Genomic DNA, 24,820 nt, shown 5'->3' with positions numbered 1-24,820 from the left:
ACTAAATTTTTCGTTACTGCTTGAAGTAGGGGCCCAGCGTGAACTTGGCCGCCCAAAGGTTTGTTACTTGTAGCACTTACACTAGTGAAGCACTAACGTTAGGGGTGGGTGCACTAACAATAAGTAGCGATTCACTAATGATTGCACTAGAAGAGGTCATTAGTACTTTTGAATTTGGCGGGGATTTGACACAATGATAACTACCCCATGTATCTCTTATGGGTGTCTCGTGACGTGTAACTTACCATAACTACACCAATACTGAAGCACTAATGAAACTATCAGTGATTTCTAGAAGCACTGACAATGCATAATGAACGGCGTTAATTTTTTCGTTAGTGCTTAAGATGGAGGTTTAAGTTCACGCTGTCTTCCCAAAGCTATTTAATTGTACCAGCTACACTAATGACGCCAAACATTAGAGGCTGGTGCACTAAGAAGTACTAAAGATACACTAACGACTGGCACTAAATTTTCCGTTAATGCATGAAGTGGGTGGCAGCGTGAACGTGCCTTCACAAAGATTTTTTACTTGTACCACCTACACTAATGAAGCACTAACGTTAGAGATTGGTGCATTAAGAAGCAGTAACGATTGACACTAATTTGATCCTTAGTGTGTCATGTGGAGATCAAGTTCACGTGGGTAGAGAAATAAGCTTTAGATTAGTGATGATCGTTCTCCAAATTATCGCACGAGACTGTTTCAATCTCCTTAAAATGATCCGTTCACACTAATACTAAACCATAATGCAAACTTTATGTCAGCTTCGATATTTAACTGTCATAATTAAAACACATTTAATTACCATTTGTTTATAATCACAATAAAGCGATTTTGCCTAATTACACTAAAAATTTAACAATAACCAAGAGACCAAATATTGTTATAACCTAGGAAATCATTCAAATTTCTAACATTCAAATTTATTTAGCATTAGAAATTTGACAAAAATATGATATTGTAAAACCATTCTTTCAACAATTAGATTCAATAAATGAAATAATCATTTCTAACAAACTAACAAAATGTTATTTTTTAAAATTTCACCTATCAAAAAGTAACTTTCTATTAAAGTTAGAGAATATCAGATTCGTATTCGCACTTATGGTTGGTATAGTTAATTTTGCTAAAAAGTAGCTTTATTTTTTAAGTATAGTAGCACTAACGTTGGGAAGCTAACATTAACCGGCAGTAACGTAGCACTAATGACTGGTATAGTTAATTTTGTCAGTGCTTTAATTTTTGTATATGCGTATGCTAACTTGACGTCAAGTTGGCATACAACAAAAAAGTCGCTCTATTTTTTAAGTATAGTAGCACTAACGTTGGGAAGCTAGCACTAACGATTGGTATAGTTACTTTCGTTAGTGCTTTAATTTTCGTGTATGCGTATGCTAACTTTACGTCAAGTTGGCATACAACAAAAAAGTCGCTCTATTTTTTTTAAGTATAGTAGCACTAACATTGGGAAGCTAGCACTAACCAGCACTAACGTAGCACTAACGATTGGTATAGTTACTTTCGTTAGTGCTTTAATTTTCGTGTATGCGTATGCTAACTTTACGTCAAGTTGGCATACAACAAAAAAGTCGCTCTTTTTTTAAGTATAGCAGCACTAATGTTGGGATGCTAGCACTAACCAGCACTAACGTAGCACTAACGATTGGTATAGTTGCTTTCGTTAGTGCTTTAATTTTCGTGTATGCGTATGTTAACTTGACGTCAAGTTGGCATACAACAAAAAAGTCGCTCTATTTTTGTAAGTATAGCAGCACTAACGTTGGGATGCTAGCACTAACGTAGCACTAACGATTGGTATAGTTACTTTCGTTAGTGCTTTAATTTTCGTGTATGCGTATGCTAACTTGACGTCAAGTTGGCATACAACAAAAAAGTCGCTCTATTTTTTTTAAGTATAGCAGCACTAACGTTGGGATGCTAGCACTAACCAGCACTAATGTAGCACTAACAATTGTATACTTTTGGTCGTGTTGGCTAAGTGTGTGTATGCTAACTTGACACACGTATTATCCACTCCAGTGATAGCACAGGACATCGAGAGTCACTTGGATCACGATTTTTGTCCAAGTCATCTGGGTCTGGGTGTCACTTTTCAGACCCGATGAGTCGGAAGCAGCCGAAATCATTTCAGGTCACACTGCAGACTTTTATCGTGGGTTAACGATGCTCATTACTACGGTTACACTATTCGCAGGTTCGACTCCCGACATACTTATTTCTGAAGACACCGTATCTTAAATATTTCAAGTACAAATTCAAGTTTATTCGTCTTCCCATTCTGAAAAAAAGTAATGCAATGGTGTGTAACACAAGACTACAGAAGAAAAATTTAACAAAACACACTTTTGCTTAGCGAATCGTTCATAGTACACTCAACAAGTTTGAGAGGTGACAGTGACAATGTTCAGGTAGTTTGTAATTTAATTTTCTGGTAACTATCATTCCCGGAGAATGGTAAGTATTGGGGAAAATCTGTAAACTCTAAAATGACATTTACTGCTGTTCCACAAATTGGTTGTTTCCACAAATTTTCTTTCTAAAATTATCTATTTTTCTAAATTAGCGTAAAACCGAAAGGTAACTCTTCTTACGCCATTTATCCAATATGGCAGCTTAAAGCACAAGTCCGATCAATTGGGACTTTCAGTATGATGAAAAAAAAAAAAAAACAATTACAAACAGTCCTATTAGGAAGAAAGCCAATACTACACCCTTTCCATTTCAAGTGTTCCCCTATTGGCGCTGCTGTCGATGTGTGTTTTCCCGTACCTCCCTCAAAAGAGGGGGGACAAGTTGCTGTGACCGAGGTCTTTCAATAGTTGGATGCAGACAGGGTTGGCATTCCGAATTATTTCCCGGCAGGCCCGTATCTAGGAGGGTTTAGGGGGGGGCGGGCCCCCCAACTTCAGCCGGGTCCCCCCTACATTTTTGGGCTAGCTACGGGCCTGTTTTCCGGGCTTTGCTGTGCACTGTGTTTTTAGCCAGTCTAACTAAGTAGCCTACGATCTTCACTTGCCAAGGCCAAACGACTGAATGACAAATTGACAACGCAGCCGTGGTTATCCACTTCTTTCTCCAAAGCAGAGAGGGAAGGTTTCCTCCGTAAAAGGGCGGTAGGGGTGGGACTGAAGTATGTTTCTCATATTTTCTGAGAGCGTACTTGAAATAGAAAAGCTCTAGTTAAGTCGAGGATTGATACCTAATTCAACTACTCTACTATTTCAACTAAACCAAACCACCTGACGTAATAGCCCTTCCTATGGGCGTGAGCCGCTCCAACGCCATCTGTTAGCGGTCGGCTGAACTAAGTCTAGCCTAGCGACGAACACGCGTATCAGGAGCTTTGTAGACCTAGTAGCCGTCACATCTTTTATTCACGTGACTCCCCAATTTGCCTCATGACACTGAGTGGAGGACGAAAACTTGAGAAGCGAATTTGCAGCCATGCACACGTGACTCCAATGTAATAACCACTGGACTACGATGTCCCCTATTGTTATTTCAATTGCCTACTTTAATGTCAAGTATTCATTATAAAATAAAATCCTTTACGATTCGATACCGTTCATATCAACATTTCACGAAAAATGCTTCACGTGAAAAGCCGGAATAGGATGCAGTAACGATTGCCCTGATAAAGTCGAGGATTCGTCAATTTTCATGTATACTAAGAAAAAGATCACGTGTTATTATTGTGTCTAATAGAAATATTTTCAACTCTTTTCCAGTTCTAGGATAATTGTTAAAAACAAAACGTGCCAATCTTTTCTGTTTACTCCAAACCCACCTTCTCTACATGTGGTGATCAGGTGAATATGGATTTTTGCATAAATATTTAATAAACAAATTTCCCATATTTCACAAGAAGAAAGTGATATTTTAATATTATCTTCAATAAATGGTAATAACTGATAATGTGTTTATGGCTAGTCATCATTTGTACACTTATCAATATTCTAAGACATAAGTACATTATATATTACATTAGGGTAGTCCTTATTTTTCGATTTCTTGATTTATTTGAGTCTTATCGCATAAAATACGTAGTTCCATTTTAGACGCATCAGCAAAATTAGTTCAATTGACTAATATTAAATGGTAGTCCAAGCGATCTAAAATTGTGAATGCATTTACAGTACACCAGCCAAAATACACCTTGTAACTATGGAAAGTCAATTGTAGGCTAATAAACGGCTATTATGAAGATAATAATTAAATGATTATATCGTGATAATCATAATAGGTATTCTGCCAGTAATGGCAGGCCACTTGCTATAACAGAGAAGCTTCCATGCTCCATGGTCTTCAGATAACTTTTTGGTCTTCACGTACGATTTCCAACGAATTTAAACTTTGTTACTGAATTCTCTCTCTCTCTTTCTCTCTTTGTGTGTGTGTGTGTATGTGTCTGTTATTTGCGAACTTTTCAATTTTGATTCCTCGATTTGATAGAACGTCAAAAACTATCTGAGAAAGTTATGTAATTTTTCGCGACACACTTACCTTTCCCGAGATATTGGCCAAAAAAGTTCCGATTTTGGGAGATTTAAGGAGCCATATCTCGGGAACCGAAAGTCGTAGAGAGATGATATTGGTGTTGATCAATACCTAAGACGATGGTGAACATTTTGGTACCAAATAATAACCGCTGGCTACTGGCCGATCGGTCATCGTTCCCCAGATATTGGCCAAAAAAGTTCGGATTTCGGGAGATTCAAGAAGTCATATCTCGGGAACCGTTAGTCATAGGGAGATGATATTTTGCGAATTTTTCAATTTTGAGCCCTCCATTCTGAGCACGTGTCTTCGTAAAACAATATATCGTGGAACATTTTAACAGGACTCTTAAACAAAACATGTGGGAAAATTTACTACTCAAGGAAATTATAAATTGATAGAAATATTACAAGAATTGTTTAATGAGTATAATAATAAGGTGCATAGAATAATTAGTATAAAGCTTTAAGAGTTAATAAGAAAAATTAATTCTTTTTAAGTTCGTTCTGGCAATGCTCTTGGACCATTCTCAAGTGGTTCTGTTTTGATGTTGGCCATCAATTATAGCTTCCTTCGTCCTCTCCCTCTCTGTCCTGCCACCATACCCTCTAGCAAGTCCTTCATGGTACAGTTCCTTCTATGGCAATGTCTCAAACAGTTTCTCTTTCTCTTCTTAGTAAAGCTAAAAATGATTATAGATACATTGGAAATGACTTGCCTATTTATGGTGTGGTGAAAAGTAACTCCAACATTATGTGTCGTATGACCGCCTTCCTATTACAAATTTTCTACCTGATTTATGATTGTATTATAGATTAGTAATGCAATTCTACTTCCATCACCCATACCCAAGACAACACAGTATATCGGGAAAAGAACGGAACTTTTTAAATTAAAAAAAATATAGGTATTTTACCAACTATAGTTCTTTTCATTCACAATACATCGCTAGGCACGTTCAACCAATGCTAGCATAGAGTTTTGAACGTCCTTTTTCGGAATCGCCTCAATGACCCGCGTCATAGCAGACTGGACGTGTGTAACATTGACATAAAATGTTCCTTTTCTGGAAAATTTTAATTTTAGGAATAGGAAATAGTCACACGGCGATAAATCAGGTGAATACGGAGGATGTTGAAACACACGGATTTTTTTTTTTTTTTTTTTTAAGGAAAAAAGGTCACGAACTGCGACGGTTCTGTGACATGGTGCATTCCTTTTCTTTAACTCTTTTGTCAACATTTTGTTAATCATCCGCCATCCATCTCAGTTGAATTCGCATCGTGGGCGATCATTTTACGCACTTGTCTACCAACTCATCGCAATTTTTGTTTGTCAGTCTGTTTGGCTTTGAGTCGTCTTCCAAGGACTCACGACCGTCCCCGACCGTCGCACATACCACTCGAACGCACGTGTACGAGATAAGCACTCATCAACATACATTTGTTTCATCATTTCCAATGTTAGTGTAAATGTTTTACCTAGCTTGAAACAAAATTTAATATTGGCTATTTGCTCCATCGTGTTTTTGTAACGAGGTGACACCAGATACACTCACATTTCTGGCTATAACTTGAGTTGACACTCCGTTTATCAGTTCTCATGATTGTGGTCTCGTTTTGTTGAGCAAATATCCGGCTTTCCGATGATATGTTGCTTCAATAGACGGTGCTAGTGTTTATATATAATGAAAAAAAGTTCCGTTACTTTTCCGACATACTGTGTAGTGTCACTCCCTCTTGCAGTTCCAAATTTACAAAGTACCTTTGCCCTATACTGTATAGTGTAAATTCATTCAAAATTTGAAGTAACTGTGAACACCATTTAATATTATTTAATTGAGACAACTTTTTTTATGGGTTACATTGCTGTTATATCGAAGCATTCTAGGGGGTGTGTAAAAAAAGATAAAAGTCAAAATAATAAGGAACTATATATACAGTGGAACTCCTACTAACGGACACCTCTATAAAGCGGACACCTCCCGTAACGGGCATATTTTGTAATCCCAAACACTGTAATAGGAAAAAACACATTGACAAACCTCACTAAAACGGACATTCTCTAGTACGGACACCGACCGCTTTTCTGTCTTTTATAGATATTATTTAGCTCCGTGTTACGGACACTTTCTCTAAAAACAAGTTGAAAAGTATAGTAAAAATGCATTTTTAGTAATTCATACATGTGTCACCAACGAAGCATTTTGACAACATTTTGCCTCCTCAACTGTCTGCTCAGCAACCCAGACGAAGCATCTCTGTTTAACAGCACTTTCAGTCCTTTGCTTGCATCCCACTCCCACCCAAGCTATGTTAGACACAAAAGTAATTGACAGTTGCCCGCCGCTTGGGATGACACGTTATGCTACTGTCCCGCTGGAATCTCTAACCAAGCAGAAGACAAGTTTGGTAATTTTTTGCCCGTGGGTACGCATATTGTCTGAAAAAAGACACTTCTGAACTGCAATTAACCCACAAATTTAAGCAACATACTGAAAACGTAGTGAGTAATGATAAGTGTAAAGTGTAGAGAACTATAACATCTTATTTCCATGTTGTGCCTCGAACATAGAGTATTGGATTGCGGAGGGTAATGCAGGTACAGTAACATTTTTGTAATATTCATAAATATATGCTTCATGCATTTTTTTTCCCAATTGCATATTACCTTGTTTACTAATTTACTTAAGAAAATATTGATACCTCTTTAAGGCGGACACCTCTCTATAGCGGACAATTATTGATTCTCATGGCTGTCCGCTTTAGAGAGGTTTCACTGTTTACAACTCGGAAGTCAACCTCGGAACTATATATACAAGTTGCAGTGTCACGTGTACGAGGACACGATTACAGCTTCGAACTCATGTCCGCTTCATTTCAGATTCGATTCCCGGTTGGTGCTTCCCAATTTTCGGCGGTCCACCCAGCGTCGTGAGGCAAACTAAGGAGTCATGTGAATCAAAGACGTGACGAACAGTAGCTCTAGAAAGCTCCTGATAGGCCTGTTAAAGACAGGGCGACGCAGCGCACCGACCACGTGCTGGATTTAGTTCAGCCTGTCGCTAACAGATGGTGTTGGAGCGGCTCAGACCCATAAAGGCTGTTATACCAGTAGTGGTTAGTTAGTTTTAATGCCATGTGTATTACTTGAAGAAGTTCCGTTTGTATGGCGGGATATTTTCTGAATTAATATTAAAGTCGGAGATGGTAGTAGATTTCTATTTTAATAGGGAGATTATAATGAGGATAGAATATACATGGTGTCCACATAAAACCTCCCTGATTACAAATATTAATTGCATGAAAACTATTAGTGCCAGAGAATAACAGTTTGCGGCATCTTGAAGAGCAATCCAAACAGTTTTTTTTGTCTATATATGCACTTCTATATGGGCTCATGTTAGTAGATCTCAGAATGTCCAGTCGCAAGGGCACCCATCAGGAGAGGGCAAGGTGGGGCGCTCGCTCCCCTCTAGAAGAAATTGTACTTCGGAAGATCGAAAACCCAATAGATTTTTTGAGTAGCTACCGCAAAATTTGAGACTACATTTGAAATGTCGTTTATACTTGCCTACCCTGGAAACCACATGGGAGCTCTTGTCCAGTCGATATTCAATCTTCCGCCATGTGTTGTGTAGCATGTCCGGTGTGATCAAGTTGATGGCTTTTTCAATTTTGTGACGAAGAGCAGGAATATCACGTACAAGTGTGGTGTAGACTTTATCTTTGGCATAGCACCACAGGAAGAAATCCATAGGGGTTATCTTGGGAGATCGCGGTGGCCAAGGAGTGGATCCATCGCGTCCAATCCATGGTGGAAAAATTCGGTCTAAAGCCTTACGAACATCTGAGCATCAGTGTGGTGGGGCACCATCCTGTTGGAATATCACATTTGGTTGCAACTGGAGTAGCTGTGCAAAAGGAAAGTGTTCAAGCATGCGGGACCAGTTATTGTGTGCTCCATGAAGAAAAATGGTCCGATAATTCTGTCGCGTCCGAAAGCACACCACACACTCACTTTCTCGCTATCTCTGACATATTCAACAACAACGTATGGAGGTTCGGAACCCCAAATGCGCACAGAGTGACGATTCACCTTGCCTATGTGTGGAAGGTTGCCTCATCACTGAAAATCACCCTCCTCAAGTAATTGGGATCATCCTCAATCAATTTCGGAATCTCTATTCCAAACCTGATTCGTTTAGGTAGGTCATCGGGCTGTAGCCCATGAAAGATTTGTACCTTACATGCATAAAAAGGCAGTCTTTTATGGTGCACCTTATGGACCATTGAACGTGGAATGTTCAGCTCGCGTGACGCTCTGCGAAGTGACTTTGTTGGGCTTCTAGTGAAGGCCTCCCTGACCTCACCCACAGTTTCCTCAGACGTTCGTGCTTTGCTCGAGCCAGGCTGTCGGTTGACACTCTCCGTGACTTAAAACTTCTCAAACCTTGTTTTAATGGTCTTGACGTCTGGTGGGTCCCGTTGGTACTTTCAACTGAAGTTCTTTTGCACGGTAATTGGTGATTTAGTCTCAGCCAACCATACCACGTGCGTTATTGTCATCTTTGTTTATGAACACTTGTAACAAATAACAAAAATTCATATAAGCTTTGTTAATGAACACCTGCAAGAAATAATAACAATTAACAATCAACAACAAAACACTGTTTGAGTTGCTCTTCAAGATGCCGCAAACCGTTATTCTCTGTCACTAATAGTTTCCATTCAATTAATATTTGTAATCAGGGAGGTTTCATGTGAACACCCTGAATATTCTTGGTATCCTTAATTGAATACTACAGAAAATCGCTCCTCGTTATCTATTACTGTTTTTTGCTCTATAGTGATCAACGTTAAAATCGGAAATTGTTGATTTCCACTAGTTTCGGTTCAGAGATCACCTGCATCAACGAAAATTGATTCCTAATGTTTGACCCTTTACATCATTTTCAAAATTGGTGATGATACATCCAGTAGTTCTTGATTATTTTTTTTTTTTTTTTTTTTTTTTTTTTTGTCTTCAGGACATACGGAAAGACAGTTGGTGCAATACAATTTCCTACGTTTTAAAGCTAATAAACCATACAGTATTGCAGATATAAACTTGTTTATTCAAAAATAAACAATGGTATTGAAAACTTTAATTACTTTGATCTGATTTGAATTACTCTCTTCTGTTATGTGTTGAAGTGACACAACAATGAACAATACAATTATTAGCAATAATACCTAATAGAACTTCCCACATTTTAGTCGGCTGTAGCGCTGTCAGTGGAAGGCTGAGAGGAGTGAGGGTTGTTGGCTCCGTTCACCACTCTCCTGCCATTTTCAATCGTCATTATGGTTTCGAGCTTTACGCTTAAAGTTTGCTATTTCATTGACGATAACATTCTTGATCGGAAGGCTACCTCGCTGTGGATCGAGAATTTCCGAACAACAGGTTCCGCGTTGTAAACAAAATGTCATCTGCCTGCATTTGCGGATCTAGAAGGTAAAAACTGGCGGGGAGAGAAGTAGCCACAACCCAGACTAGGATAAATATATCAAGAGTTTACTATAGACTTTCGAAAATGTATAAATAATAGCTTAAATTATTTTTTGACTCAAAAAAATGGCAAAACCCTGGGCTAGATTCGCGACTATCATCTAATCGACCTACATGTACTCGTACGACTGAGAATATTGAGGCTGTAAAACAGTCTGCTTTGCAGTCCTCAGAATGTTCTGCAAAGAAGCTACTGTGTTTCCTAGGGGGACTATAAGAAGAATTTTACAAGAAGACTTTTAGTAATTATAATTAAACTGTTTTCAGTATTATTTTATAGTTTTGAACAAACAGTTTTCTATTTGCAATACTTTTTTTGTTTTAACCCTAGTGGCAGAAACAATTTGCAAACCGTTTACTGTAAGCTTGAATTGCAAGTCGGCCAACCTTGCATAAAGCTTGATTGGAAAACGTGCAAGCATGCCGCAAGCTGGATTCCAGTAATCAGTTACATAGGAGCAACCGTGCATCCAGTGTTCAATTCAAGCTTGACGCAAGCGTTTTACGCTGACGACAAGTCAATAGCTAATGAACGGCCACTGATGCTATGATGCTCTGCGAAGGGTCTGCAGCAGCACTATTCAACCTTTTTTTTCTCACCCTCCCTAGACACAGTTCACCATCCAATTGTGTACCCCTGAAAGTGTTTAAAAGAAATTAAATCGAAATTAACTTATTAAACTTAATATACATGTTCTGTTGATTACAAGGAGGGACAAATAGAGACCCAATAAAAGGACAATCAATGTGCCAATCAAAATACTATTTACAGGGGGATAGTAGTTGGGAAGCTAGCACTAACCAGCACTAACGTAGCACTAACGATTGGTATAGTTACTTTCGTTAGTGCTTTAATTTTCGTGTATGCGTATGCTAACTTTACGTCAAGTTGGCATACAAGAAAAAAGTCGCTCTATTTTTTTAAGTATAGCAGCACTAACGTTGGGATGCTAGCACTAACCAGCACTAACGTAGCACTAACGATTGGTATAGTTACTTTCGTTAGTACTTTAATTTTCGTGTATGCATATGTTAACTTGACGTCAAGTTGGCATACAACAAAAAAGTCGCTCTATTTTTTTAAGTATAGCAGCACTAACTAGAGATGCAAGGGCTCGGAAAAAAAACGGCTTTTTTGGGAAAAAAAAACTCGGTTTTTTCTGCTTCGCTTTTTTGCTTGGGAAATTTTGGGCTTTTTTTGAAAATTCTGCTTTAAATTGATAAACCAGATTTTGTTTCGCTTCTCTACAACACAAAAAGTCATTTAATTAGTGGTTGATGCCAATAATAATATAAAACCTCGAAAATAAACCATGAATTTCGAAAAGATATTTCAAACAGTTTTACTTCTCAACATATTTACATTATGAATTCCAAAGGATTAACCAATGTATATAATAAGATTTTTTTTTAACCTCCTACATACAAAAGTAAGCAGGGTTGGCAAGAGCCATGGTTGTTTTTGAAAATGCCAAAAACCCGTTTTTTGGGGGGGAGTTTAAACTAGGCTTTTTTTGGTTTAAACCAGGTTTTTTTGGCTTTAGATATTTTGCTTTATGTATTTATATTACATATTGGCAGAAATAAGTTTGTTTCGCCTTGGTGTTATTATGCAACAACGGGGTTATGCTGGAAGAGGTCACATAAGCTTAAAGAAGTCCGTTCAGTAAATTTCTTAGATTGAGAAACTCCCGCCCTAGCCATCGGGAAAATCCCCTCATTACTCTAAATGTAAAACAATAACGGAAAAAATCCTGTTATTGCTTTGCATGTAAAATTTAAAGGTCAACGTATCATAATCAGTACGCTAAAACTGAGGTATTAAATTACAAATTTAGTGCGTACATATCATTGAAAATACAATCCAAGCTAATGTTGGAAGCTACGTAGGCAATCGATAAATTTTGTCAATTTATATCAGTATATTTAAGCAACCTTGGCTTCTTTATAAAACAACAGGCATTCAGGCATGCAGAAATATACAATTTAGTTTCGTTTCGTATGTTCAGGCTTAACATCCTTACGTAATACCGAGGTTATCAAGGAGAAGACTTTCGCTTAAAGTGACATCCGAACCGCTACTTTGTTTACGCATGAAAGAATGGTTGTGGTTCGATCGAGAATTGAACATGGGACACCTTGATTAAAAGGTGAAAAGGAAATAAAACTAATGCAGATGGTTTGATGTATGGAAACGTCACCATGAAGTTCACACGATTCGCATTTTTCGTGCCTTTTATTTTTTTTTTCGGTTTAAACTAGTTGTTTATTTTTAAAAAAAGAAGAAAAACAGCTGGTGTAAACCAGTCAACCCTAAAAGTAAATACTTCTTTTAAAAAAATACTCAAATAAGTAGCAAAATTCTATGTAGTATTTTTACTTCAAAATATTCCATACCCTCTTTTTGGAACAAAATAAAATTAAAATAAAACATAAGAAAAATACTTAGATTTATATGATACACTTAAAGGCTGCACACCTAGAGCTTTCGGTTTTGTATATTCTTGAAATTCTACAGTTTTATATAAGCACTATCACGGTTTATTCAGTCCTCAAGTTTTCTGTATTTTTAACAAGAGGGATTGAACATGAAGGGTGTGAGATAAGAACATGGTAACCCATAATTTTACTATTTTAAGAAATTAGAAATTTTCTGCTGCACAATCCATTTTGAAAGTCGGAAAGCTGATTTTTCACATAAGTCTATACATGAGGGATTAAACGAAGCGGTATGCGTTGCTGTCTATCTGATGCTGCGTAACTCTGCAATTGAAAATTTGTTAGTTACCATGTTCTTGGCTCACATCCTTCATATCATTATGGAACTCTCCCCACCCCACCAACACACACACAAAAAAAGGACTACGGAATATATTTAAGTTAAGATAAATACAACTGCACAACAAACATGATTGACTGGAGCTTTTGCGCTTCTATCGAGAAGTCCGGAATTCAACTCAGCATTCGACCATTCTGACAAAACTTTTCTTCATTCCATCTATGAAGTAGAAATAGTGCGTGTACTGTGAGTTGGCTGACTTCATTTCTTATTGTTTTTAAATCGTTATTATTACTAATTACCAGCAGTGACGGTTTTGCGAGGGTTAGGGGGAGCGGTCTTTCGGACTGAAGCCTGTTCCCCAAAATTACGGAATGTCTAAAACAAACGAAATATCTATTAGTTATGCCTTTACTCATTAACTTTAAGCTGCCGTCAAATAAAAATTACGAATGTTTAGAAAAACTAAACATTAGTAAGAAAAAAACCCTCCCAAAATTCTTTTCTAAATCCGCCACTGATTCTCAGTATAAAATGATCTTCAAGGTTGTATCCGGAAGATTATCGCTAAATATATAAACGAAACGAAATACAGTATTAGTTATGCCTGTACTCATAAACTTCAAGCTCCTCCCAAATAAAATTAGGAGATTTTAGAAAATGAAACAATCAGAGAAACCAGTTCCAAAGTACGTTTCTAAATCCGCTACTGATTATTTGTATAAATTAGTATTCAAGGTTGTATCCGGAAAATTATTGCTAAATCGTTGCACAGCTAGAGTATAACAGAAATGTGGAAGTACGGTTAGACGGATATATTGAAAAACGTACGCTTTGACGGATATATAGAAAAACGTAAGTTTAACTTCTGCGTTAGAAGCTAGAGTACTATGCTCATAGAAATGAAACAGACGACAAACTGAAATGATATCGAGAAGAAAAAATATCGATAACTCAAAAGTTAAAATAAAGTTAAATAGCCTCTAAAATTGCCCTCAAATACTACATTCTTCATGTTAGCTTTAATTCGTAAAACATGTGCTCCATCCATCTTGATGGTGAATTTTAGAGCGAAATATGGCATTTAGGTCCTGGAATTCTTATCTAAGTATAGAATATACTATAAGAAAGCTATTTAGATAGAAAAATCATGAAAATGAAAAAAGCCAAAATTTCCAAAATTCTCGTTTTTTTTTTCCAAAAAAAGCCGGCTTTTTATGTGAAAAAAACCATCGATTCAAAAAAGCCGGCTTTTTTGCATCTCTAGCACTAACGTTGGGATGCTAGCACTAACCAGCACTAACGTAGCACTAACGATTGGTATAGTTACTTTCGTTAGTGCTTTAATTTTCGTGTATGCGTATGCTAACTTGACGTCAAGTTGGCATACAACAAAAAAGTCGCTCTGTTTTTTTTAAGTATAGTAGCACTAACGTTGTGATGCTAGCACTAACCAGCACTAATGTAGCACTAACAATTGTATACTTTTGGTCGTGTTGGCTAAGTGTGTGTATGCTAACTTGACACACGTGTCCGAAGGAGCAGGCACGTCAGCGATAGTGAGTAAACGCGTAAGAGAAGGTAGTGAAAACAATGGTTTCAATAGCACTTGTCACAGTTACATACTAGTAACGCTCCACTTGTAAACATAAAATATAGCTTCTATACACTGTGCAGAAATATACCGCCGTTGGAAAATAGCATCTAATAGAGTCATTAAATATGTACTGGACATAAGATATGCTATTCTTTTATCAATAAAATTGTTTTTGTTTCATCACCCTAGATTTCATCAGGTCTAAGTAATATAAGTTAATGCAAACCTATACAAATGTAGGAATCAGCACATGAACCCAACAAAGATGGCTGCCATTGGAGTGATTTTTTGATTCTGTAATATACGACTTCACAAACAAAAGTCATTTGATTATAAGATTTTCAAGCAACTTTTTTTTTTTTTTTTTTTTTTTTTTTTTTTTTTTGACTGCTACGCTTGGCATGGACGGCCGCTACTGGTTCGCATTTCGCACCCTTCCAAAAATAAATCATATTTCCCAACGGAAGAAACTACACGACCTTCATCCGTAACAACACTGAATGCTTTTGCTATGGAAGATTGCAATATTAATTTCACTCTCGACTTGCATAAATTTCAATCTTGACCCGTCATGACACTTACTCTTTCCCCCGTTGTTGGCAGCCTTGCCAATGAAATGATGGAACAATAAAAAAAGAGGGGAATCTCATATGACGTAAATGAAGCCAAGGATCACATATTTGTGATTGAGTCACTGTGACCTTCTCCCTCCTTAGTTTAAGTTTAGTTTCCATGTTAAAAGAAATACAATAATAATTATTAGAAAAATTAGAATCCTATATTATATAAACTAAATATATTTTCGACCTTAGTAAAACACTAACCGTTTTCTTCTAGTTCTCAGTTAAGATTATTTGTGGAACTAATTTTCACCTCTGTTTCTACGGTTTTCGTCCGGCTCGTGTAATAAGGAAAAAAATATTGAAACCATCATGCGGAAAACTGCAGAGGTGGCTGAAAATTATCTCCAAACATAATCTACAAAGGATTAACGATATATGAAGGCATTCCAAAAGTGGATTTACAAGGCTTATTTCCAGTAATTATTGTGTTATACATAAACCAGTGTACATAGTGTGCTGCAGGCAACACTTTATTTTTCAACGTAGACTCCCCCTAGGACGATTGAGGCATTTGTCAACCTGAGATGATGCCATTTTCCTAAAATGTGGTATCCTAATTGTTAGGCTAGCGTTGCACCGCTGTTTTAACGTCATCATCACTCTGGGATCTATCTCTTGCAATAAGTTTTTTCAAGGCCTGAAAGAGATGATAGTTACAAGACATTAGATCAGAGCTGTGTGGCAAATGCCCTACACACACACTCCCACCAAAATTGTCGCAATAGTTCTTGAGTTTCAGTGACAATTTGAGGTCGAACGTTTTTCTGCAGGAGTATCACATCCTTTTGCAGCAATCCAGGACGTTTCCAGCGAATGTCAAATCGGACACGTTCCAATGTTGCACCGGGCGCGGTAGCTCAGTGGTAGAGAGTTAACCTCCGGTGCTTGGGGTCTCTGGTTCGATCCCAGCTCACGCCGTATGGACTTTGTGGTGGACAAACAGCGTGCTCATGGGTTTTTTCGAGGTTCTCCCGTTTCCTCCCACTTTCTTCATTCCACCGTCTCCTTTAGCCTAACCTATATAATCGTGGGACGTAAAACTTAAGGATTTCATTTTCATTTTCTTCAACCAGTAACACACTCTTCTGATCTCAGAAGACATTAGCCATCACTTTGCTCGCTGATTTCATGACTATGACTTTCTTGCTGCGTGGGGAACCTGAATGTTTCCACTCCATGCTTGCCATTTTTGTTTCTGGGGTGTAATGGTGAACCTAGATCTCGTCACCAGTGGCGGCGATTGGACGTTAAAAGTGGGGAGCAAGGCATGATCTGAATATTTGTATATCAATGTTAGTTTTCCTGATTGTTTTTAACACTTTGTTTGACGAAAGGTTGTATAACTAATAGGATACTATCTTTTTTTTAAGTTAAAATACCATATATCGTATTTCATATTTTATTAAGTAAATTGACAAGAGCAACGCAAGTAGGCACTCATAAATAACGAAGGAAGAGATTTGTTTGCTTGCTCATGAACATCTTACAATTCTGTCTGGAATATTGTGTGATCAAATTATTTAATAACAAATTTGCGAAAAAAAAATAAATAGAAGGGATAACAGTAATCCCACTAATGAATAGTGAGGCTTGTTTTGTGGAAGTTATATGAAACTGGGGATTAATGAACAACGTATATTTTTAATTCCACACATTAAATTCCATACCATTAACTGTATGTTATTACTCTTACGGTTTAGATAATGAAAGACAGTAAATACTACAGGCATATCCTATAATATTTAAAGAAATACGCAATTGCAATATTGTTTTTAATTGCAATTAAAACGCAATTCCTGTAGCTTTCTGAACTCCACGGGAAGACAAATAACGAAAACGTACTCACGCAGCGACAAATATTAAATGGCACAATTTTTCTATGAACCAGTAATACATGCAAAAACTGGGTCACTTCAAAAAAGTGGGGGCAACTGCCCCCTCTCCCCCCCTCCGAATCACCGCCTCTGCTCGTCACCACTGACAGTACACTCAAGAAAAACTTGTCCGCAAAGAAAATCTTGCTGCAGGGTTGACAGGGTATAAGCCATTGTCTGTACTATGTTGTCTTCTGAAAGATGTCGTGGTACCTATTATACACTTATTTTTGTGGAATTCCAACTGTTCAGTATTGCTGCTAACTACTCTACTTGACAATTCCAAGTCATGTGTTAGGTGATTTTCCTGTTCTCCTGAATCGCATGTTCCACGTTTGTTTTATTGTCTGTCGTGCCAGCTGTTGTTAGTCTCCTACTACGCGCAAAGTCCATTGTTGTCACCCTTCCGATTCAAAATTGGCTCCACCATTTTGCCACACTCTGATCTCTCATCACTTCTTTCCTCCATAGACAGCCACCAACTGACGATGAATTTTCACAGCTTACACGTTCTTCGCATTGAGAAACAAAATGACAGTCCGCACTTCCTGCTTGGAAATGAAATAGGTGAAATTTTTAGTTTTCGTCCCACGATTATGCCCCGAGACTAAGGGAGGCGGTGACTATGAGAATGAATGAAAACTGTAAAATGAAGAAAATGGAAGGAAACGGAAAACCCCCTCACACAGATTTTGCACTACAAAGCCCATTTGGTGCGAACTGGAATCGAATCAGGTACCTTACGCAACGGAAATTAGCTTCTTTCAGTGAGCCACCTGCTGCTTGGACCATGGCTCTAGTCGATCCTCCATGTTTAACTGCTATGAAGCCACTATCTGAAACATTTTTCTATAGTTACATGCTGCTTGACGTCAAAGTGATACGAGGACGTTCCAAAAATAAATTACAAGGCAGTGATGAAGATGTCAATACAGTGGTGCGACGCTGTCTCAACAATCAGGACACTATTGTGTGAAAGTGGCATCAATAAGCCCGTTTCGCTGTGATACAAATGCCTCAACCATCTTGTCAACTGTCTTGTAAAATAAAGTGTTGACTCTAGCACACAATGTGGATTGATTTTTGTACTCCATGAAATACGATCGTTGCCAAATATGACTTGTGATATTTTCAAACATGCCATGCAAAGTTGGCTGGTTTAAACCAAGGTGGGTTAAACCTTAGTTTAAACCAACTGGATTTTTTTAAAAAAAACTGGTTTAAATCGAAAAACAAAAAATGTTCGTAAAAGTGTAAGTGTTCGTAAACTCTTGATGAACACACATTGTGGGTTATCAAGTTTCAGTTCTTCGTATTATATTCAGACCTAAATTTCCCATTCATTATTCAAAGAGATTATATTACAAAAGCAACTTTCTTTTCTTTTTTTATTCTTTCTTTTCTTTTTTTTTCAAGTTTATGAATGTTTCTTTTGTGATGTATTTTATAATGTGTTATTATTGTTATGCAATTGTAAAGAAAAATTCTAAATGTTGTTTCGTTTTAATAATGTTTACTATTGATAAAATACATCAAAATGGCATACTTTTTTTGTTGGGGGGGGGGGGTTATACAAACCCCACGAGAGGCATTTATTGAAATCAGAAGCATCTTTGGTATCTATTTATGTATAAATGGGTCAGAGCCAAAGTGAACTCAAATAATACGTATCTTTATTCACTTTTCTTACTGATACGCCAATTAAGTCGTCGTATTTCTTTAAACTTGGACTAATAAAAGTCGCAGTGAACTAACTTGGATTAAATTAGTTCTGTACTCTGCAAAATTTTGAAATTGTTCATATGTAATTCTGTATAGTTTCACTTGTGCAACTGTTTGTTTATCTTTTTGTCCTTCTGAAATTACTTGACAATTACATTAACAAGTATGTAAAGATCAGTACAACCAATTTTGTCAGGAGCCCCTCGTGAGAGTCGACAGACGTATCGCATTTGTGGCCAATTAGTCCCGGTTTCGAGTTCAAATGGAGGACAATTTCTTTTGGATGTAAGCTGAGAAGCGGTTTGGATTCCGCTTTAAGCTTATGTAACCCCTTTCAGCATAACCCGGTTGTTGCATAATAACACCAAGACAAAACAAACTTATTTCTGTCGATATGTGATATAAATACATACAGCAAATTATTTAAACAAACAAACAAACAAACAAAAAAACGGTTTAAACCAAAAAACCAGGTTTAAACAAAAAACGGGTTTTTTGATTTTTTCAATGAAAACTATGGTTTTTGCCAACCCTGATGCCATGTGAGCGTACTTTAAGGACGCTTTTCGTATTTCCACTTCATTACACACAAATATAATGTATTTAACGTGGTTTGTAAAGAGAAATTTAGGTCTTCATAAAGGAACTCTTTTATTTACCTTCTACAGAATAATTATTTTCTCATTTCAGGCTTCCTGCAATGGGCGAATCGTACATTGTTCCAGTTATGTTAATTTTGTCCTTTTTCCTGTGTTCACTCGCTGCAGGAACTTATTGGAACTTGTTCTCTACAGAGGATGACAAAAGTAAGTGATAATCATGATTGTTATGGATATTTATTATAATCATGGTGTTGTGTGTGTGCTTTCGAGCAGATTACGATTCGCATGCTAAAGAGAAGGGCAATTGGTTATTGCAAAGAAGAAATTAAAAGAAAAAAATATTGTTGATTCTTTACAAACATACAGTACTATTTTTATACATAGTCACCATGAAGTTCCAAACATTTTTGGTAGTTGGCACAAGCTTTCGTAGACTTCCTGTAAAAATCTGCCACCTGAGATTTCAGCAAGTCAAGAAGTGATACTTTGAGAACTTCACTGTCATTGAAACGTTGTGAAGTAGGCACCTTTTCAGGTGAATGAACAAAAAATAAATAAATAAATAAAATAAAAATTATTAGGGACAGGGTCGGGACTGTATGAAGGGATAATTAAAAATGTTTCCGTCGTAATTTTTGAACTGCCTCAACAGTGTAAGCATCTGGGAGCAGGGTCATAAATCAGAAGAATTCCAGACCATAACATTCCTCTTTGCCAGTTTTGGATAGCATGTCGCAGATTAAATCGTTAGTAAATGGTTTATAGTTCCTGATGGATGTCAGCTGCTTTTTATTATTATTATTATTATTATTATTATTATTACTTTATTTATTCAGAAATCAGATCACAGAAGAGCTCACCTCACATTTGGCGAGATATTCTATGACAACAGTCAATTCACTTTACTGATGCTCGCACATACACAACTCTATGCTGAGAATCAGCCATTAATGTGGTAGGCATAGAATACTAAAGCATACTTTCGAGTGCGTAGGGCTTGGTTAGTGTTGCCAGTCCAATGTTAAAAATATATATATATATATATATATATATATATATATATATATATATATATATATATATATATATATATATATACAGTTTAAGGATAGAAACGAGTGTCCGAAAATGCTCCGTTTCGGAGATAGGAGCCGCCGACAATTTGTCGCAACGGTACAAAAATGGCCATAACTCAGGAAGCAAATGTCGAATTAAGATCCGGTCAAGGGCAGTGTGCATTATTTTTATCTACAGATTTCATTAATGTTGGAATGGATTGAAAGCAGGGGCGGTGCAAGGGTAGCCCCCAAAGAAATATAGGATGTTTCGAACATCTGCAGCGAACATGCGACGAGAAATTGGTAACTGTGCTCAGTACAGATGTTTCGGATAATCATGATGCCACTAGCTTAATTATGAGCGGAACACAGTAGTATGTTGTGAAAGAACTTTTGTCCGATCTACGCTCATACTTGTCTTACGTGACCCACTTCAACTCTCCGCTCAGACGAACACAAATGATTCATGTTAGCTTCATGTTGGTCTACTTGAAATTATGTTAATGTATCACAAAAGTTACAGACGACGTTTACCGATTGTATTGACAGAAGCAAGTGATTCAGTTATTTTCTTACACGTAATAGCTGTGAATACATTATCTGTTTGAAACAAGACAAACACAGGTAGTGTATGTAAAGAGCCTGTAGACGTGTGCCAGTCGACACCAACAATAGCACGAATGTAAGCACGCCCTCTCTACTGCAGTTCGAAAGATTCTCGTGTCTTCCGCAGCAACTGTCAGTTGCCTGTGAGAGTTTCGTCAAATGCAGTTGAAGTGTTGATAGACTGGTGTCTGTTCGTCTGGTTGTAGTTTGTGTAAATTATCTTTTCAGTGCAATGGAGTTTGCGTTTGACGAGTTCGCAGGTATGGTTTTTACGTACGGAATGGCGAATTTAAACTGCCTTGAAAAGGAGAGGTATATCGTGCAGGATTTCCGCAAAGGAGACATCCCATGCGTTCCATGTTCTCGCGTGTTTTGCAGCGTTTGCGGGAAACGGGACGTTGCGACCACAATTTCACCACCGCGGGGGACACAGAATTACCAGGACGTCTGCCTTCGAAGAATAGGTTGATACCTCCCAACATGGAGTTATCATGTTGAAAATTTTCGAACGCCCTGTATAATAATGTAGAATAATATATAATATAGGATATGTAAGGATGTAATGTTGTCATTTAATTTTCTTGTAATATTAGAAGGTAGGATTGAATTAGGACGTGCATTAAAATAGGTTTAGGATTTTATTTCGTATTTAACGTCTATGTTTTGTTTATTTCTATCTTAATTTCCTATATTTCTTTAATAATATTCTGCTTATTTCTTTTATTTTCATCTGTAGAACGCTTTTCCTATCTCCAAACATTCTGAAAATTCTCCCAAAATTTTCTTTAAAATTTTATTCAAAAATTATTCTTCATAAAATTCTTTAGATTTTCAGCCATTTTGATAGAAAATCGTCAAGATTCACTCGGTTTTGGTGCATCATCTTCAATCTTGTCTTGTGTGACGTCAGTAGCACAGATTTACAGAATTATTTATAATTGGTCGCTTTCCTTTGAACTCTATGATAATTAGCTCATCTTCAATCTTCAGACCGTTACGTCACATTGTTGTTGTACTGTAATGGCGTCAGCCTAAGAAAGCAATCCTCAGTTATCGCCCGTCAGATATTATCGGCATAAAGTGGTAAAGAAAGCCGTTCCAGAACGGTTTTTTCCTACTAAAAGATCTAAAAAGATTCGATTGCAAAATTTGCGATAAATTTTGTGTTATTTATTGAACGGAACGGAGCGAGTAGCGAGGGGAATTAGTGAAGCGAAGCAGCCCAATGTTGTAAGTTGTCTGTATGCACTATGGACGAAATCTGATTTCTACATAATTGGATCCTGATTTTTTGGAAGAACCGTGATAGTTAATAGCCTTTAACTGGTTCAGGTTGGACTGTATATTATAAATGATGTGAGTGATAGTTGTTTCTTCTGGAACTATGAAATCCATCACAAAAATAAATAAGAATGGTTAACAGGAACGGGTACTTGTAAGGACAACATTGGATTCTGCTTGCATACAAACTCATCCGAACTGTAAGTAAGATTTACTTTATTTCTAAAGTGGTTTCAAGCGAAGTAACTTGGTAGCCTGGATTTATGAATATTTTCTTTTTAACCTCGAAATTCACCAAGGTATACCGTTGGAATATGGTGTTTAGTGAAACATAATAATATAACTATGTCTTCGTAAATTCCTTTCCCGTAGGATCTATACAATTACTGAGACAATATGTGACGGCTTAGGCTTATCTATAAAGGGGGGGGGGGGAATAAAAGGTAGAGCAAATACTGACGGAATATACATGCGAGTGTAAAATTTTCATTTAGAGTGACCATCAAAATTCCTGTTATTCAAAGAAAGCAAAAATCTTGTGAAAGGCTATATGCAGTATTCTTTATTATTGTTGTGATTTTTTTTTTTTTTTTTTTTTTTTTTTTTTTTTTTTTTTTTGGCTATGCATCATTTGGCTGTACATTAGAACCCAGCTAAACAAATAGGATAGGAATGACGTTCTCCGGTATAGAACATATATTCAATATATTTTATTTTCTTTTAAAAGTTTTTTTAATCTTAACGTATCCGTAAAGTATTAGAAACAAACCGAAGCTGTACTTTGATAAAAGAAGCACGATGGGTCGTTTTGTCATAAGTTTCCGATAGGGGCAATTGGTTTCCTACACCGTGCGAACATTCATATAAATTTTTTTTTTTTAAGTAACAGAATCCCATTAAAAGAAATGTGGCCTGGACTGCCAACCAAAGCGTTTTTACGTTATAAAACAAATTTGTTGGTGTGAGTGTGTAGTGTGAATGTGTCTTAGGTTAGTGTAGGTTAAGGATTTAGTGATTTCATGTGTATTTTTTTTTTTGTAATAAAATGTGTAGGCAAGAAATGAATAAATATAGGAAAAGGGTACCTATTGTGTTTTTCAGATGTAAAGCATCACGGGCAGTAGCCAATGCTGTGGGATATTCCGCGCGGTGTTGCTGGATTTCGGACTCCCCTTTCCCTTCTCGCTCTTCCTCTAGTTGAGAGATTATTACACATACATTGGCAACATTATTCACAATGTAAATATACTATTCCAGCAAACTCAAAGATTTTGGCTGTGTATCCTAGAAGTATATATAGCAACTGAATAACCTACCTATTAACTTATTCCAGTGGAACTGCTAAACGTTCGTCTTCAACACTACTTTCACTATCGTCTATGTCAATTAATATTTCGCCATTGTCTGAATCTGACTCTTGTAAATTTTTTATTATGAGTTCCAAAAATTATAAACACAAAAAAATAATTCTTCGAGCTTCACTTCGTAGCACTTTTTTTTTTTCTAAAGAAAATTCCGCACTTGTACTCGGTTTCCTTAAAGACATTGTCAACTATAATTTTGGAGAACAAATGAACTACCACGAAAGAAAGCAACCTAGACACTGATGAATTCTGTTTATGCTAGAAGAGAAGTTGCGTTCCTACACACACAATCAGCTCCTTTGCTTCCATGTCTGTTCCTATAATAACATACTCTTATACTTGATGTAGGTCTCAACAACAATCCATCTGATTCGTAAGCAACGCGATATGGTCGAGTTTGTTTTGGGTTACAATAATTTATGACACCACTCAGACGCCTGGTGCTTTTGCATCCCTGCTAGAGGAGTAAAGAAGGATTACGTAATTGGCCACACATACGTAAGGTATTGAAACGAAGAAAAAAAAATCATACTGCGTTTCTTCTGTCGAATAAGGAAGAATCTTGCATGAAGGCAATTTCAAAACAATATTACGAATGTCCCATACCTTCTGTTCTTCCACATGAGCTCCCGCCGGGAATCGAATATGTATATTATATATATATAAATGAATCAAATTGCAGAGGCTTGTTATTTAATTCGATCGCTTACTATTCTCAAGGGTGTAGAAACGGGGGAAAAGAGGGCCTTGATTTTCCAAACTATTTCCAGCCTCGAAATGAGGTTCATCTAGTATATGTTTAGTAAACTTATTTAATAGTTAATGCAAATTAGGAACGTTTATAATAAAATACGATTTTTAAAAAAAGAAAAAAGAAAACATCATCAATACAGTTTCTGTACCTAATTACAAGGACGCTGATTTCTCTGTAAATTGGGGGGGGGGGGGGGTTGCATTCAGATGCAGAAAGCATATATGATGATTTTGTGACAAATTGCATTCAAATTATGCCTAATATTGCGCATTTACAAATAAAATGAGGGCCCTGGCTCCCTCAGTCCCCCCAGGATCTCTCACTACTATATTATTGCACAATAATATCTGAGTTGATATTTTTTCGAGTTTTTTCCCTTTAGTATTTTAACCTACATAAACACAAAGTCGGATAAACAGACTGCTAGAAACAGCATTTGTTTTTTTATGAATAGCTTGTTGATTTATCTCTTACAATCCGCTTTTCAA

At 36.9% G+C, this 24,820-nt stretch overlaps 1 protein-coding gene across 2 annotated transcripts in view; it reads left to right on the top strand.

Annotated features, from left to right (window-relative positions):
• Window positions 1–24,820, top strand: part of LOC145671177 (chitinase-3-like protein 2) — an 84,848-nt gene that overhangs the window by 6,056 nt on the left and 53,972 nt on the right. For both annotated transcript variants that reach the window (XM_081740025.1, XM_081740026.1), the window contains exon 2: window positions 19,358–19,473. In XM_081740025.1, the coding sequence (XP_081596151.1) occupies window positions 19,358–19,473 (116 nt within the window). The remainder of the gene's footprint in view (window positions 1–19,357; window positions 19,474–24,820) is intronic.

This window comes from Thermobia domestica, chromosome 15 (genome assembly GCF_964235325.1).
Source record: "Thermobia domestica chromosome 15, izTheDome1.hap1.1, whole genome shotgun sequence".
Classification (NCBI taxonomy): Eukaryota; Metazoa; Arthropoda; class Insecta; order Zygentoma; family Lepismatidae; genus Thermobia; species Thermobia domestica.
Note: the sequence above shows the minus strand (reverse complement) of the source record. Positions and strands in the feature narration are given on the sequence as shown.